Below are 18,019 nucleotides of genomic sequence, written 5' to 3'. Positions count from 1 at the left end.
GCAGAAACTCTACTAACCCCTCAAGAACATGACAAAGGAGAGGTAATAAAAAGAGCATAAGCACTGTAAATACGGAAATGAGAGATTTTATAGATAACATCTGGGGAGGTCCAATTCTACCAGGCAACAATAGACTCTCTGCTGCTTATTAGGGTTCATGGACATTTTGACAACCAGTAATGTTTTCAGCGCTGGAACAGAACTTTTTCCCTATGAGTTCACCTGTGAAATTACAACAAGAATTTAAAATATATACATCATTCTCTTGACAAAATTTATTTTATAAAATAACTTCTTTGAGTTATCTTAATCTTGTTAAGTGACACACTTAAAATGCCTTTAAAGTGTTTCAACCTAAAAAGATTCAGATCAAACTATGAAGTATACTTGTTTCCAATGTAAAAGTTTATGACATTATCATTTAAAATGTATGAAAACATATCCTAAAATAAAATTTTAGGTGATTTACAACAGTAATACCAACAAAAGGTTAAAAATAAATAAATAATTTAAAAGGATGAAAAAGAGTTATTGGCCCAAGAACTTGGGCTGAGTTGTGACAAAGATTCTCTCCTACCCCGAACTCTACTCAGACTCCCCTGAACTCTTTTTCAAATAGGCCTTGTCTCTTGGACTACTGTGTTCATCTCTGCATTGTCCAATTTTAGCAAGAATCCTGCTAGGTCAATTAACTCAGAATCCCTCATCCTCCATATCTGATCACAATACCCAATCTGTCCTTACCATTCATCATCCCCCAGGTGATATCTGATCACCCTCACCTGCCTTCAGCAATAACTCTAGTAGGTCAGTTTGGGTGGAATCCCCCCTTGCTCCTGATGTTTCCTCTCTGTAGTTTTCCATCTACCAACCCCCGCCCTGCCCACATAGCCCATGGTGTATTCAGAGCTGACTCTGGTTCTATGCAGAAGAAGTTTTCTCCTACTGCAGAAGTTCTGAATAAAATCTGTTTTTACTTCTTTAACTATTGTCTAGCTCTGGCTTTCTTTGATAGTCGTTACTTAAAGCGAGAGCTAAATTAGCTGAATATTTTCTGAGTGCCAAAGCCTAGTCATAAAGAACACAATAAATTACAGAGTACAGGTCCTTGATTTTTGATAAAAAGAAAACTGGGTTGGTTAGTATGGAAGTAAGAAGGCTAGAAGGCACTTCATAGTTATCAAACATAAGAAAAGTTTATAACGAGACAATACTTAACTTTACCTTTCTTCAATCTTCATGGAGCAAATAAGAGAAAACAGAATTATGAGGGGGAGTTTTAAATTAAATATGAAGTATTACTTAGCTGAAAAAAAACATTAAGTATTATAAAGGATCACAAAGAAAATAAAGATTTGTCGGAAACAGAATAGAAAAATAAATAAATAAAAAATACTAATTAAGAGTTAACGTGGCTAGGAATGAGCCCTTTCTTAAGTAAGCAAAGTTCTTCAGTTTCATGCTCCATTGTCTCAAATTCCATGAACTAAAAAGGAATGCTTGTAAGTACAGTTCTTATACGTGAGTTATAACAAACATTTCTGATTCTTGTAATCATAAATATAAGACCTTTTAAATAGTGTCTATATAAAATATACAAGAATAATTTTTAAAGATCACATTTCTGTACTATAATATGCAATAGATGATTTTAAGATTATTAAGGCATACATAAAAAAACTGAGTAGAACCAACTGTTTAGAAACTGAATTCTGAGCTAATTACGGGAAGGAAATCTATCAAGTTTTCTTTAAAAGTGAGTTTTACAGATACTTTTTAATATAAGAGTTTATATTTTAAAGAGCATTTCACCTGCCCACAATGATAGCCAGTAGCTTCTGCACTGGTTTAAGAATCATCAACAAGAGAGGAACCGGAGCAGCTTGAAACCGTGGAGAAGTATGGAAACTCCTGATGTCTCTTGTGGGTAAACAGTTTAGAGGATGCACCACTGAAAGCGCAGGAACTACTAGAACGTCTTTCATCAGTAGCTGTCTTGAGAAAGAGTTATTCCACGCAGTACATTTTTGGGTAATCATCCAAGTTTCCTTACTTCTGGTGCTCAAGAGGAAGCCTGTTCTTTTGTTATTAAAAGTCCTACAGAAATGAACGTTTTCAGGCAAAAATGTCCATCTATCACCCTGATTTACTCCCAGGCCCAGAGACTTATTTACTATATTGTTAATTTTCACTTGATGACAGTCCAGTGAGGTTACAGCTTGTGTGTTACATTTTCTCCAGCTGGTCAGTAAATTAAATCGGAAGAAAACACAGTTTCTAGCAGCAAACTGCAGTCCACAGATGAAGCTCATCTTTGTTTTGCTTGATTATCTAGAACACAAAATATAAACTATAAATATCTAAGCAAAATACTTATTACGAAACTGGGAATATAACACTTATGAAAAAGGTGTTCTTCCTTTAACACATCTCTGACTAAATTACCTTGGGTTTCAACTCACTGCCCCCTGCAGCAACTCCTCTTAACAATAAAAACCAAAGAGGTTTTACTAACTTTTAACTCAACAACATGTACTTTCAAAATTTGGATTTTTTTCTTCGTTTCATTTTTTAATTTTAGTTGGGGGAGTCTATTTTTATTTTAACAGCTAAATTAGTTGGGGAATAAGAAATGGATTAAACAAAAACAGCACTAAGTTTCAGCAATTGGCAGTAATGGGGGGAAAGAGTATTTAATGGAATAGTAAAGTCTAACATAAAATGCATTTTTAAAAATACAGATTTGTGGGACTTCCCTGGTGGTCCAGTGGTAAAGAATCCGCCTTACTATGCAGGGGAAGCAGGTTCGATCCCTGCTCCAGGAACTAAGATCCCACATGCCGTGGGGTAACTAAGCCCGCACGCCACAACTACTGAGCTAGTGTATCTCAACTAGAGCCCACTGTGCCACAATTACAGAGCCCACGTGCCCTGGAGCCCAAGCACCACAACTAGAGAGAGAAAACCCACACGCCACAACTAGAGAAGCCCACACACTGCAACAAAAGATCCTGCACACCTCAACAAAGACCCTGTATGCCGCAACTAAGACCTGATGCGGCCAAAAAAATAAATTAAATAAATAAATATTTTTTAAAAAACCTAAAAAAAAATATGCAAAAATAAATAAATAAAAATAAAATACAAATTTGTTCCTTTCAAATATAATACTGGCACTTCTGATTCAGGTCAATACAGAGTAAAAGGGACTTATCCTGTCACTGAAAATAACTAAAAGAACAGAAAGAATATGTAGACCTAAATAGACATTTTTCCAAAGAAGGCACACAGATGGCCAACAGGCACATGAAAAGATGCTTGACATTGCTAATTATTACAGAAATACAAATCAAAACCACAATGAAGCATCACCTCACACTGGTCAGAAGGGCCATCACCAAAAAGTCTACAAACAATAAATGCTGGAGAGGGCGTGGAGAAAAGGGAACCCTCCTACACTGTTGGTGGGAATGTAAATTGATACAGCCACTATGGGAAACAGTATGGAGCTTCCTTAAACTAACAGAGCTACCATATGATCCAGCAATCCCACTCCTTGGTACATATTCATAAAAGACGAAAACCCTAATTCAAAAAGCTACATGCACCCCAATGTTCATAGCAGCACTATTTGCAACAGCCAAGCCATGGAAACAACCCAAGTGCCCATCAACACAATGGAATATTACTCAGCCATAAAACAGAATGAAATACTGCCATTTGCAGCAAGATGCATGGACCCAGAGAATATTATACTTAGTGAAATAAGTCAAATATTATATAATATCATGTATATTTAGAATCCAAAAAAAATACAAATGAGTCTATATACAAAACAAACAAATTCACAGACATAGGAAACAAACTTATGGTTGTTGGGGAAAAGGAAGGGGGAGGGATAAATTAGGAGTATGGGATTAACAGTTACAAACAGCCATACATGAAACAGATAAGCAACAAGGACTTTCTGTATAGCGCAAGGAATTATATTCAACATCTTGAAATAACCTATAATGGAAAATAATCTGAAATATATACACACACACAAACTGAATCACTTTGCTGTACACCTAAAACTAACACAATATTGTAAATCAACTATACTTCAATTTAAAAAAAAACAGAGACAATAAGTAAAACAATAGTTTCAACATACTGAACATCAGGCAATGAAGAACAGTCATCCCTGAGAAATGGGAAACAAATTAGGCGAGCCCTACAACTGCCCCAGCCTTCTGCCTGGAGAGAGTTTCTAGGCCACCATGCAAAGAGGGGAAACCTAGCGCAGCCCAATGGTCCTCCTAAATTAAAGAGATGAAGCTGGGAATTCAAGGATATTAAACTAGTTATACATATTGCATATGTTTAAGAAGTTAAAGGAAAGTTTGGACATGTTATGTAGAGACATGGAATATATTTTTTCAAAAGATGGACACTGAATTTCTATATTTGAAAACTATAATGTCTTAGATAAAAATTACACTGGATGAGACTAACACCAAATTAGACATTGTATAAATAAAGACTTATGAACTGATGTATCAATAAAAAACTATCCAAAATGAAATGCAGAGAGAAAACAGACTTTAAGAAATGCATATAGCATCACTGAGGTGTGGGATAACTCAAGTGACCTGATATATGTGTAAATGGAGACCCTGAAAAGTGGAGAGGGATAGTAGACAGAAAAAAAAAATAATAAAACTTGAAAAAATAATGACCAAAATTTTCCAAATTTGATGAAAACTGTAAACCCACAAATCCAAGAAGTTTAACAAACCACACACACAGGAAACACAAAAGAAACTACTTTAAGGCATATCAAATTTCTTAAAACCAATGAAAGAGAAAATCTTAAATTTGACACCTTGGATTAAATGGATACATTCATTGAAAAATACAAACTACCAGAGCTCACTCAAGAAGAAATAAACAACCTGAAGAGCCCTATACCCAATTTTTAAATTGAATTTATAGTTAAAAACCTTCCCACGAAGAAAGCTCCAGAACCAAAAGGCTTCACTGGGGAATTCTACCAAACATTTAAAGAAGAAATAATAATAATTCTATATAAACCCTTCCAAGAAATTAAAAAGGAATAGTTTGCAACTCCTTCCATAAGACCAGCACTACCCTGATACCAAAGACAGAAAAAAAATTACAAGAAGACTATAGAATAATATCCCTCATGAACATAGATACAAAAATTCTTAATAATATTCAGGAAATCTAATTCAAAAATATATTAAAAAGACAATACCTCATGACCAAGTGAGGTTTGTCTCAGGAATGCAAGGTTGAATAAAAATTCAAAAATCAATCAATGTAATTCACCCTAACTGAAGAAAGAAACACTACATGATCATCTCAAAAGACACAGAAAAAGCAATGGATAAAATCCAACAACCAACCCTGATAAAAAACTCAGTAACTAGGACAGCTACAGAAACCTATAGGCAACAGTACGTTTATTGGTGAAAGATTATACTTTCCTCCTCAGATCAGGAGCAAGGCAAAGATGTCTGCTCCCACCACTTCTACTCAACATTATACTGGAGATGCTAGGCAGTGCAACAGAATTAAATAAATAGATACATAACTAACTAAATAAATGACATCCAGATAATAAAGAAGTAAAATGATCTTTATTCCTAGATAACATGACTGTCTATCCAGGAAATCCAAAGAAATCTACAAAAAAAACCTATTAGAATGAGTTTAAGGTGGCAGAATACAAGAGCAATACACAAAAACACTAGCAAGTGAGAGAAGCCAGACTCATACACAGGAAAAAAAATACACAAGAAAGGACACTACTCTCTCTCCAAAAATCATGCTCTATGATTTCAGCTTTATAATATAAACTGAAGTTTATATATATATATAAACTATATATAACAATATATAGTTAGCAGACTAATTTATACTTATAGAGAAATCAGAGGATGGAAACGTAAAGAGGGGCAAGAGGAGGGATTACAAAGTTTGGGGGGGGGGCAACTGAAATGTTCACTATTGTGGTTGTGTTGTTGGTTTCATAGATATACACGTAAGTCAAAACATGCACGGTTTAAATATGTCCAACTTATTGTATATCAACTATACATTAAGCTATTTTTTTAAAAGGTACTAAAAAGAGACAACCAAATGCAATGTGTGAACTCTGATTAGATCCTAATTTGAAAGAAAAAAATTTGTTTTAGAAGACAACTGGAACTATTGGGGTAATCTGAATATGAATTTGCTTTTAGGTTATTTTAGATAAGTACTGCTTATTTTCTTAGGTGATAAAGATGTGGTTATGTAGGTGGATATCTTATACCTGAAATGCTTGCTCAACTCTCTTTTCATGATGAATAAAACTTTCAAATTTTATAATAAAAATACATTCAGACATACACACAGGACATAAAGGCAATACAGAAAAATGCTAACAACCTTTGTATCTAAGTGGTGGTTATATATGTGCTCATTAAATTTTTTTTCAGTTTTTTTTAGTGTTTCAAATCTTCATAATAAAAGTTGCAGGGAAAAATACATAAATCTAACTCAGTCTAGGCTAATACAATATTATCTGGAAAGATGCTTCAGAACATCAATTTTCATAAATAGTATTATCTATACATCAAATTTTTTACATACTCAGTAATGCTTAAAACACACTAGTATATACAAATATAAGTAAATCTAAAGGAATACACACCAAACCATTCACAGTGATTATTTGGGGTGGCAGGATGATGGTTGTAAGGGATTCAGTATTTCCATCTCATATATTTCCGTGCTGTTTAAACTTTTACAGGATATGTTATTACTTTTGTAAGCCCCAAATCAATAAAGGCAACTGTATTTGTAATTACCATTGATTTCCATGGGCTTCAATAAACTGCATATTGCAGACCAAGCCCCTCATAATACCACCTCCCACTGTTTCTCCAGGCACCTTCCCTACCCCTCCTTCACCCACTCCGAAGCTCCAGACCCACTGATTTACTTACACCTCTCAGAAAAGAAAAGCTCTCATCTGTCTGTGCAGGTCTGTTTACACTGCTTAGCTCTGTTCACATGTCAAGCAAACTCCTGCTCACAGCTCACAACTAACGTGAAATTTAAAGTATTCTACTGACACAGAAGTTAGCAAAAGCCCCGAACACTGTATGTAGTACGTATATAAGCAAAAACGCCATCATTTATATCACCTACAAGTGTCACTTGAAACAGAAATAGTGCCTGATATTTTGTAATCCCTGCTGTATCCTTAAGAAAGGGTAAAGAATGGGAGAAGAAAACTATACATTTTCAAAGATCCAATCACTAGACTACACAGAGCAGAAGAAAGAATCAGGGCTGACACATCCTCTTCAAAGAACTGTAGCAGGTCAACATAGCTGGCAGACTTCCAGGATTACTAAATTAATGATGTGAGAAAACTAAACAATTTGGATTGTTAGCCTCTACGAACATTTCAGATCCTTAATTCTTTAAGTACCATCTCAGAATGAGCAAGTACAGCGCTCACTGGCACTCACAGCTGAAGCCTGGAAGACAGTTTTAACAACTCTTCTGAAAGTGACTATTTCTTCCCTAGTTTCTATGGAAACAGCTGTCAGATTGGCAAAAATAGCACATGTACTTTAAAATAATCATTCAAGCAAAGTACACACATGATGGAAGGCTTAAAAAAATAATAATAAATTAGAAGGCAACAGAGTTGGTTCTTCAGCTTCCAAATGCCAGACTGCACCCCTTCACCACAGCTGAGAATGATGGATATGAACCCAAATCCTTTTCGTGAGGGTTACATGGCATTGGTCAGAGTCACCATAGTTGTTCAATCCCTGAATTCCCAATGAAGTATTTTCATCTCCCTGGACTAAAAGTTCTCATTGAGCAACACAACTGTTGTTCCACTTTACACAGGCAAGTGACATTATTTAAGGAGCACAAAAAGTGAATTTGTAGACAAGTTCATGAAGAAATTATTCAAATACCCTACAACTGTTGAGACAGGTAATTTCCTATTTTTCACTGCGGGGTTTGGGTAGGAAAACTTTTACTTTCTCTGCTTTAAGAGGGACACGTAAAAGAGATGGTTTGAGTCTCAAGATGACAAAAGCGGCTGGAAGAGGTTTTCTACGGGTGAAGGGGTCACTGTGACGCACACGATACTGCGGTAAAAAGAACCACAACTTTTACAAAAGCGCCGCTAATGAGAAGGCTGGGAGGAGAGGGAGCTTATCTTCCCGGAAAAATGCAGCCACCTGCCTATTTGCAACTTCCGCGCTGCCAGGGTAACACCCTGGGGTCCCCGCAGTTCAACACCAGGACGGGATCAGGCGGGAAAGGGAGACTTTACTGCCACGTCCTCCTTTCCCACTCGCCCTCTCCCCCGACTCCACACGCCGCCCTCGTGCTTCACTCCAGCCCGGCTCCCCGTCGTCCCTCCTCCACCCCAGGCCTCGCCACCCCAACCCAACCGAGCCCCCAAGTGTCCCCGCTCCTAACCCCAGCGCCCCTCCAAGCTCCCTCCACCCCAACTCCCGTACTCTGCCCCCTCCCCTGGGCCCGGCCCACTCTTAATAGCCGTGCAAAGGCGTCCCCAACCAGGACAGACCCTAACAGTGGCGAAAGCGAAGGTTGCTCTCACCCGACCTACGCGCAAGCGTACGCCCCGCCAAAGAAGCCCGGCTTCCTCACTTCCTGCCCTCGCCTCGGACGTGGACGCCTTTGGCTCCGCCCACACCGGGTAGTCAATACACCCGCCCAGAGTCTTCCTCCCAGAGGGCCCCGATCCCTTATTAACTGTGGCGCTCTAGCGCCCCCGCGTGGCCGGAGGAGGGACGTGGCTGCAGGCAGAGCTGCTCGCCTGGAAACATCTTCACTTGCTCAGGTCTTGGAACCTGACTTGGGTCCATCTAATGAGTGATCCAGGCAAGGCTGTGCCCGCTGTAGATTCTAAGGCAGTGCTGACCAAAAGGAAGGAGATTCGAGGGCTGCCAAAAGGCTAAGGTTTCTTGGTTCAGAAGTTGCACTGATGGAAGTAGTCTTTGGGCTGTGAAAACTCTGTTTTCACATGGCACATTCTAAGGAAGATGAAGAATAACCTGAAGCATCTGGAAGATAGTTGAAAATAGCTGGCTACAAAGTGATGTGTATAGTACACTTCATTCATTCCACCAAAAAGTATTTACTGGGCACCAAGTGCCTTCCAAGTGCCAGGGAAACAGAGAGCAAGACAGACCCTACTTTCATGGAGCTTATATCATAGTGAAGAACGAGACAACAAGCAAGTAAACAAGTAAATAAATAAGATATCAGATATTGACATGATCCCATAATTTCAAAGTCAGTTTGTTATATTTATATTCTATGCACAATGAAGAACATCCTAAAGGATGTAAACACTATTTTTAGGTATCACTTTTAGAGCGTTTTAAAGTAATTTTTTCTTTTATCTTGCTTGTCTATATTGTGTAATTTGCCTTTTGCTTTAAAGGAACTATGTTGGCATATCTCTGACCACTGGTTCCCTAAAAACTGAAGGGGCAGTTCCCTGAATCTTCATGGGCTTATCTCCCACCCTCTGAAGTGCATGTTTCTTACCAAGGTTTCCAATATACTAGCCACCTCTTGCTCATCCTGCCTGATTAGCATGATGTCATCAATGAAACAGGTGTGACATTCTGTGGGTTGACCAGGTGGTTCAGATCCTGTACTATGATGGATCACAGAGCTGACACAACAGCTGTGATCAGGGCTATTACATGATTAGGTCTGCAGTAGTTTGTAAGCCATCCTCCTGGTTTCTGAAGGGGCCAGACAGGCAAACTAAATGGAAATATGACAGGGACGACCATCCTTTGGGTTGTTCATGGGCATTAACTCCACCATCATCCCCCGCTTCCCCTTGGATGAAATACAGGTTTTGATTTACTATCTCGACTTGATAGGGAGGGGACAGTTTCAGAGGCTTTCACTTGGTCTTTCCCACATGAGAACTCAAGGCCAAGGACCTAATGTGGGGCTTCCTTCAGCTTCCCAATATATATACTCCCAGTTATGCACTCAGAGTCTGGGGAAATGACCACTGGGTGGGTCTATAGGCCCAGGGACCCACTGTAAGCTGGATGTTATCCAGGACTCCGCTTATTACCTGACCCCTAGAAGTCCCCAGTCTTAGAGAGAGGACTTGATAACACTTGGATTTCTGAGTAACAAGATCCTTTCAGACCCTGGGAAATGTCTGGGTATTCGTCTTTCCCCAATATATAGTCAGCTGAGAAAATGGTCATAGGCCATGGAGCAATCATTACTGTAAATACTTGTTTCAGTGTTTTAGGGTTCTTCTTCCTAGGGACCCAGCCACCTCTTTGGTCAATGGGTTCTGTGGTCTGGGTCTGAAAATTGACTCAGACGTGAGAATTAAGCAAAGAACATGACTTTTTATTGGGGTAACAACTCTGAGCCTCCTTTTCCTCCATTCTTTTCTTTTTTTAATTTAATTTTATTTTATTTTATTGGCTGTGTTGGGTCTTTGTTGCTGTGCGTGGGCTTTCTCTGGTTGCGGCGAGCGGGGGCTACTCTTCCTTGTGATGTGCGGGCTTCTCACTGCAGTGGCTTCTCTTGTTGCAGAGCACGGGTTCTAGCCGTTCAGTAGTTGTGGCACGTGGGCTCAGTAGTTGTGGCACGTGAGCTCTAGAGCGCAGGCTCAGTAATTGTGGTGCACAGACTTAGTTGCTCCGCGGCATGTGGGATCTTCCTGGGCCAGGGCTCGAACCCATGTCCCCTGCGTTGGCAGGTGGATTCTTAACCACTGCACCACCAGAGAAGCCCTGTTCCTCCATTCCTGTGTCTTTCTGGTCATAGATGTTAAGCAGAACCAGTTGGCGGCCCATCTATATTTTCCCCTAGGGACACCTTGTATTATTAAATACCTTCACAACCTCTGTGGATCAAGCCCCCTAAGGCTGCCCCCTTGACCTTGCCAGCTGTTATAGTAATCACAGCCCCCAGACTTCTGGTGGTTAAAGCCACTACCTGGCTTCTATTACTTCAGGATGCTATCATCCTCCTGGATATTATCAAGCCCAGCCCTGTGATTGCTTCTCTTACCATCATCCCTAGCTGGTACTCCTCTCCTCAGTGCCTTCCTTGCTGTCTTTGTATACTATCTGTCTTTTGGGCCCCCGATGGAACATAACCCTCTGTCTGATCTTCTGGCTCCACAAAATAAATCATTCCAGCAAGCCCACTTCCCTTGGGCTTTTCTTTCCTTCTTCTAGAGTCTGCCAGAACAATTCAGATGGCTTCCTCTCTGGAGATTTCCCTTGGATGAAGACACCTGCCCCATCCAAGAATATGCCTTCTCTCCAGGGACAGTGCACATCCAATGACTGGTTAATCTGAGGGGACAAAGGCCTGACCCTTGGATTTTAATTGAGGACAACCCTGCAGGGCCATCCCAGGTCTCCATGGGACTGGCGGAGAAGCCCCACTTCTTCTGCCCAATCCTCTTTCCCTTCCTCTCCAGCAACTCTGCACACAAAGAATTCTTTCAGAATCTGTTTCTGGGGAACCCAACCGAAGGCAACTCAGTTTTCTCCAGAAGTAGAAGCTGCTTTGATACAGAAAGACTTTCAATCTCACCTCCTAAAGGAAGTAATGGAAACTGAATACTGAATTAAAGGAGAGACTAACTCTGAAGAATTATGAGGGATGAATTGTTTTAGCACCAGGCATAGACAGAAGCTCAACAGACAAGAGGACTCTGCTGATCTAGATTCGGGCTGACAGCCAGGTGAGATGAGCACAGGATTTGATGAGGGTCACATATTTGATTGTCTGCAAGGCACGGGCAGTCTTGACTTAAAGTGGCCTTTCCTTTTTCTTGAATACGTGCTAGGCCTGACTGTTCCAGATGTTGGAGATGGCTGGCTCTGCATCTGAAATGCCCCCCCACATAGACAGTTGCCGCATCTTCATTTGCATATTCCACTCCAACAAAAATTAGCTTAGTATTTTCTCCATCCACATTTGACTTTTTAACTTTCCTTTTTAACCACCTTCTTCTCATATAGCATGAACAGGCAGGCCATTTCATCTTTTAAATTTATAACTTACAATTTTTTCTTTCTTTTTTCTTTTGGCCGTGACGCGTGGCATACAGGATCCTAGTTCTCCAAGCAGGGATTGAACCTGTGCCCCCTGCAGTGGAAGCAGGGAGTCTTACCACTGGACCACCAGCGAAGCCCCTTTTCTTTTTCTTTCTTTCTTTTTCTTTTGCCCAAATAGAATTGTCACACCACATTCCAGTGTGTTATTTTTATAAATTGCCACATGGATTGTCATTGCACTAACTTGCTGACTGCTCTCCCTACCTCTGTCTCATTCCCCTTGTATAAACAGCAGCCAATCAGACCCACTTCCTGAAGTTGGGGGCCAAGAGGGTTCAGTATGGCTCAGCAAGCTCCAGGCTGGGCCCAAGAGGAAGCCACAGCTTGGACACGTCCTTGCTCACTCTCCAGAGGTTAGTCCTCCAGAGATCCCAGCTGAGCACTTTTCTAAGAGTCAGTGCAAACTACTATTTCTTTTACTGCACAAGTAAAGTAACACCACAGAAAAGCAAAAAAAAAAAAAAAAAAAAGTACCCTTAACCCCACTACCCAGAGATAATCACTGTTAACATTTTGATACGTAACCTTCTTGAAAAGCAAAATTAAAATTACTTTAGGACTTCCCTGGTGGCGCAGTGGTTAGGAATCCACCTGCCAATGCAGGGGACGTGGGTTCAAACCCCGGTCCGGGAAGATCCCACATGCCACAGAGCAACTGAGACCGTGAGCCACAAGTACTGAGCCTGTGCCCTGGAGCCCACGAGCCACTACTGAAGCCCATGTGCCTAGAGCCTGTGCTCCGCAACAAGAGAAGCCACCATGATGAGAACCCCGCGCACTGCAACGAAGAGTAGCTCCCTCTCACCACAACTAGAGAAAGCCCGTGTGCAGCCAAAAATTGATAAATAAATAAAATAATTTAAAAAAAGAAGCAATGTTTAAAAAAAAACAGAATTAAAAAAATAAAATAAAATTACTTTAAATACTTAAAACTTTGATAGGATAAAACATTTCTTACTGTTGTTTTAATGTGCATTCCTTTGATTCCTAACAATGTAAGCAATTTTTTATGCTTATCTGCTCTTTCGAGTTCTTCTTTAGCAAATTGTCTGTTCATGCCTTAACCTGTTTTTCTATAAAAACATTCATTTTTATCTTATCGACTGGTAAAAATATTTTATATATTTAAGAATTGTCTGTCCTTCACGTAGCAAACATTTCCCCTGCTTGACAGTTGCCTTTCAATTTTAATTCATGTCTGCATATATAAATAATTTTTAAAACGGTGGTATAGACAAATCTATCCATCTTTTCATTTTGGTTTTTGCCTTTGAGGTCATATTTATAGTCTGCCTTAATCCCAAAATTATGTATTTACCAATATTTTCCTCTAGTATCAATATTTAATGACTTTGTTCTTAAATCTTTAGTCTACTAGGAATTTATTTTGGTGCAAAGTAGAATAGAAAAATATAGCCTAAAATATTTTCTGAATGATTAGGCCAGTGGAACTTTTCCAAAAGACACATGCATATGCCCTTCCCATGGTGAGGACACCAAGGTAACTACTGTCCCAACAATTTATTGAACAGCCCATCCTTTCCTGACTCAGTTGAAGTGTTGCTTTTGTTACATACTAAATTCTCATAAATACCCACATCTTTTCCTTTGTCTGTCTGTTCTGGCCCTAGTATAAGATTCTAATTATTCTAACTTCACAATATAGATTTTATTTTCAAACATTTTCTGGCTCGTCTTATATATTTCACCTTTAAGATGAACTTTAGAAATTTTTTCAAGTCCTCCCCCACCAAAAATGCATTGAGACTTTGATTTTGTTATTGCTGTTGGTTTTAAACTTAGATTAATTTTGAAGAAATTTATATCTTTGCAATGTTGACTCTATCAGTCCAGGAAGCTGGTACATGTCTCCATTTATCCAGGTTTCCTTTTACGTCCCTCCATAAAGTTTTACAGTTTTCTTATATGAGTCAAAGCAGTATACTTTCTAAAGGAACTATAAACTTTGACTTGTCATCTTAAAATTACAGAATATCAGAACTAGAAGGGACTTAAAAATCATCTCAGCATCCCACTCAATCTGTAGCTGAGTTTGCCTCTCAAACAAGCAAAGATATGGGGTGTATTTTGGTGAGTTTTTTTGACATGATGACATCATATTATATGTATTTTCTGTGACTTCAGTTTATGGCTTGAACAGCAAGTCTTGGAGAAATTTATATATCAATGTATAGAGATAACTTAATTCATTTTAATCACTGCCTAGTGTTCTATGGAAATGATATTGCATCACTTAACTTATTATTCCCCTGTTGTGGACATTTAAACTATTTCTGTTGTTTTGTTCTTACAAAGAACTCAGCTTACAACCTTGCACCCTAACTAAAAGTTCTCAAAATTCTATAGCACACAACCAGTGCCTGCAAAGGCCCCCTCCTCCAGGTGGCACAACGCCTGTTCAAAGAAAGGCTTTCCTTTGGCTTTCCAGTGTCCTTCAGTTCTGTTCCATAAACATTTAATGAATGGGTGTTGTAGAGTGAGCCCTGGAGTTTTGTAATACCCCAATTTCAACACAATACAATTCATTACTTCAAAAAAATACTTGCTGAGTGCACGCTATGCACCAGGCACTGTGTAGGTGTGAGGGCTCCAGGGAAAATTAACAATCCTCAGCCATTCTTCCGAACTCCAACAATTCCCAAAATAAAAGAGGGATCATTACAACATGGTACCCATTTATTTCTAAGCCCTGGATAATTATTTACCCATTAGACCAGGAGACCGGGCAGCAGATTCTCAAATAATTTGGATAATCCCTTAAATGTGTTGTGAGATGTCCATGCTTATATTCCTCTGCTCTTGCACATGCTGTCTTTTCTATGTGGAATGTTGTCTAATTTGGGTTTCCCTCAGAAGGATACCCTGAGACAAGGAATCAAATGTAAGTAATTTATCCGGGAGATGATCCCAGGAAGCACCAGCTGAGGAGCAGAGAAGTGAGACAGGAAAAGGAAGCAAGCCAATATATGATGCATTAACCAACTAGTTACAGACGGGGTCAAAGGGAGTGGAGTCTCTCTGAAGAGTGTGGGGAGACTATGTAACACATAGAGTTTTCCTAACTGGAGGAGAAAGTCGCCTGGCTATTTATCTACCAACTCCAGCCAGTGATTGGTTGAGTGCTGTCCTGGGGGTGATTAATTCTCTGCACTTGCGGCATCTTGCATATGCTTCTGAGGGATCCAAAAGCCTCAAGAAGAGGGATGCAGATGCTGGCTGTTGCAAGTAGAACCAGCGTGTGCAGAGTTATGGGCCAGACACCAACACCCAGGGAGATATGTGTGGGCACCACTGGCATCTACTACAAATGCCTTTTCTACTGTCACCTGGCTAATGCATTCTTCAAAACACAGGGCAGAAATCACACCCTCCGGCAAGTCCTGCACGCATCTGCAGCAGGCCTGGTGAGTTGCCCCACTTTTCTGTGTACCAGCAGCACTCCATGCTTATGTTTTTCCTACTAAGAGATTGTAAGTGGTGGCTCTGAGACCCAAGCTGGCTCCTGACTCCAAATCCCAGAATGAAACCACTAACACGCCCCCGTACAGGTGAGCCCCTTGACTTGGAGATGCATAACTCCAGTCTCTGCCTCTGTCTTTTTTTTTTGGAAATTTAGAATTTTATTTATTTTTTTATACAGCAGGTTCTTATTATCTGCCTCTGTCTTCATATCACCATCTTCTCTGTGTTTCTGTGTCCTCTCTTCTTATAAGGACACCAGTTATTGGATTTAGGCCCCATCCTAAGTCAGGATGATCTCCTCTCAAGATCCTTAGCTTAGTTAAGATCTACAAAAACTATTTCCAATGGGAATTTGAAGGAGAAAAAGTTCTTCTGTGTGCTTCTTAAATTAATAAAATACTTGACTGGAGCTGCTGGTGGCCCTATTGCCCTAGATGAGGAGGAAGTTGGCCTAGAAAATGAAAGCCAAGTCATAAGCAGAATAAAGATATAAAGAGAGAAACAGAAACCTGACATTATCTGAGCCCTTGGACCCAGCCATGCCTAAAGCTAATACCTGTCCTTCACTTTCCAGTTACATGAGTCAACAAATTCCTTTTGCTTAACTGGTTTGAGTTTAGCTGCTAACAAACACCTGCACCTGAAATAGTTCTTAATAATACAATCAAGTATTACATACCTGCTTTCCTCCTTGATTGATCCATTTCACCTTCTCTTCTTCTTATACCTGACAAATTCCTATTTATCCTCAGGTCTCAGTTTAAACTTTCTCAAGTAGACCTTCCCTAAACTGATCCCCACCTCCACCCCAGATTACATCAGTTTTACCTGATGGATGTTCTCATAGCCCAGCATTCCCTTATCACAACAGTTATCTCACATGATTGTACTTGCCTGTTTAGTTTATTCCCCTATCCCAACACTACCTCTGTGCTGAAATGTAAGATCTTTGAGAACAGAAAAAAATTCTATTTATTGCTCTATTCTGGTTTCTAGCATAGTGATGAAAAGTAGTAGATGTCAAATGTCTGTTCATTCACAACTTTGAATCTTCATTTGTTTTTCAAAGTGTGGTAAAGTAGGCTATGACCAAATATAAGTTATGGCTGCTGTATGTGTGTGTGTGTGTGTGTGTGTGTGTGTGTGGCTACTGGACAATTGTAATATGTCCTGATTAATTTTTAGTAGAGACACTGGTAATTACTTTTACCTAGGGATTTCTTAATAAAACTATAATAATAATTTTTTGAAAACACACAGGCTGATCAAAGGGAATAATTTGAAGAGGATAATTATACTCATGGAGGATGAAGATTATTGCTTTAATAGTATTAAGTGGTCTGATGAGACTAAAGAAAGGAAGAACTCAGTTTGCCAGCTCCTTAGGCATTTTCTGAAGATCTGGATTTAAATCTAAATAATACATCACCTTGAATTGTCCTTCTTTTAAATAACGTTTTTCCCCCTGATTATTGAAGCAAATTATAAGCATCATAGAAAATTTGGAAAATATGTAAAAGTATATTTGGAGTAAATGGAAAGCCCCAGTATCCCCACTGATGAATCTTTGTGTTTTATTTTGTGTGTATCTGTAATCAGGTGTCAGTTCAGATCCTGGCTCTTGCCCCCAGGGCTTTACCTTCTCAGGGTCCCTCCTCCGGGATTCCTGATTTCACTTACCACGGGTGTCCCCTTTTTATCCCACAGAAACAAAGAGATGCCTTTTCCTTGATTTCCACACTTGCATAGCTGACTTATCCTGAAAATCTGGGGGTAAAGACAAGGAGGAAATTTACATCGCAGTTCCGTATTCATCATTCATTCATTCATTCGGCAGGCACTGCCTTTAAATGAAATGAAATATTAGAATTTCCTTTGCTTAGTCAAATCACACACTAGTGGTCTGGATGGAGTTGAATAGTATCCCCCCAAAATATATGCCCACCTGGAACCTATAAATGTGATCTTATTTGGAAATAAGTTCTTCTCCGATGCAATCAAGTTAAGATGAGGTCATACTAAACTACAGTGCAGCCCAATCCAACGACTGGTGTCTTATAAGAAGAGGGAAATTTGGACATAGACACACACAGAGGAAAGACAGCCATAGGAAGGAGAGATTGAAACTTTCTGCCACAGGCCAAGGAGCGCCAAGAAGCTAGAGGATGCAAGAAATGCTGCTTCCTTAGAGCCCCAGAGAGCATGTGGCCCTGCTCACACCTTGATTTTAGACTTCTAGCCCCTAGAACTGTGAGGAATTACTTTCTATTATTTTTCAGCCACTACATTTGTTGTGCATAGTTATGGTGGCGCCAGGAAACGAATACAGGGGTCAACCCCATGCTGAATGATCTCTCCTCCTT

At 39.6% G+C, this 18,019-nt stretch overlaps 1 protein-coding gene across 3 annotated transcripts in view; it reads right to left on the bottom strand.

Moving 5' to 3' along the window:
* Positions 1-16,408, bottom strand: part of OMA1 (OMA1 zinc metallopeptidase) — an 82,960-nt gene extending 66,552 nt beyond the window's left edge. Inside the window, exons 1-2 of one of the 3 annotated variants that reach the window (XM_060142571.1) lie at positions 16,336-16,408; positions 1,813-2,331 (exon numbers count right to left, since the gene is read on the bottom strand). In XM_060142571.1, the coding sequence (XP_059998554.1) occupies positions 1,813-2,312 (500 nt within the window). In that variant the 5' untranslated portion in view covers positions 2,313-2,331; positions 16,336-16,408. Of the gene's footprint in view, positions 1-1,812; positions 2,332-6,703; positions 6,801-8,614; positions 8,680-16,335 lie in introns of those variants that run through there. The other 2 variants (XM_060142569.1, XM_060142570.1) reach the window with 2 other exon arrangements.
* Positions 16,409-18,019: the final 1,611 nt, after the last annotated feature.

Source organism: Lagenorhynchus albirostris, chromosome 2 (assembly GCF_949774975.1).
Source record: "Lagenorhynchus albirostris chromosome 2, mLagAlb1.1, whole genome shotgun sequence".
In the NCBI taxonomy this organism is placed as follows: Eukaryota; Metazoa; Chordata; class Mammalia; order Artiodactyla; family Delphinidae; genus Lagenorhynchus; species Lagenorhynchus albirostris.
Note: the sequence above shows the minus strand (reverse complement) of the source record. Positions and strands in the feature narration are given on the sequence as shown.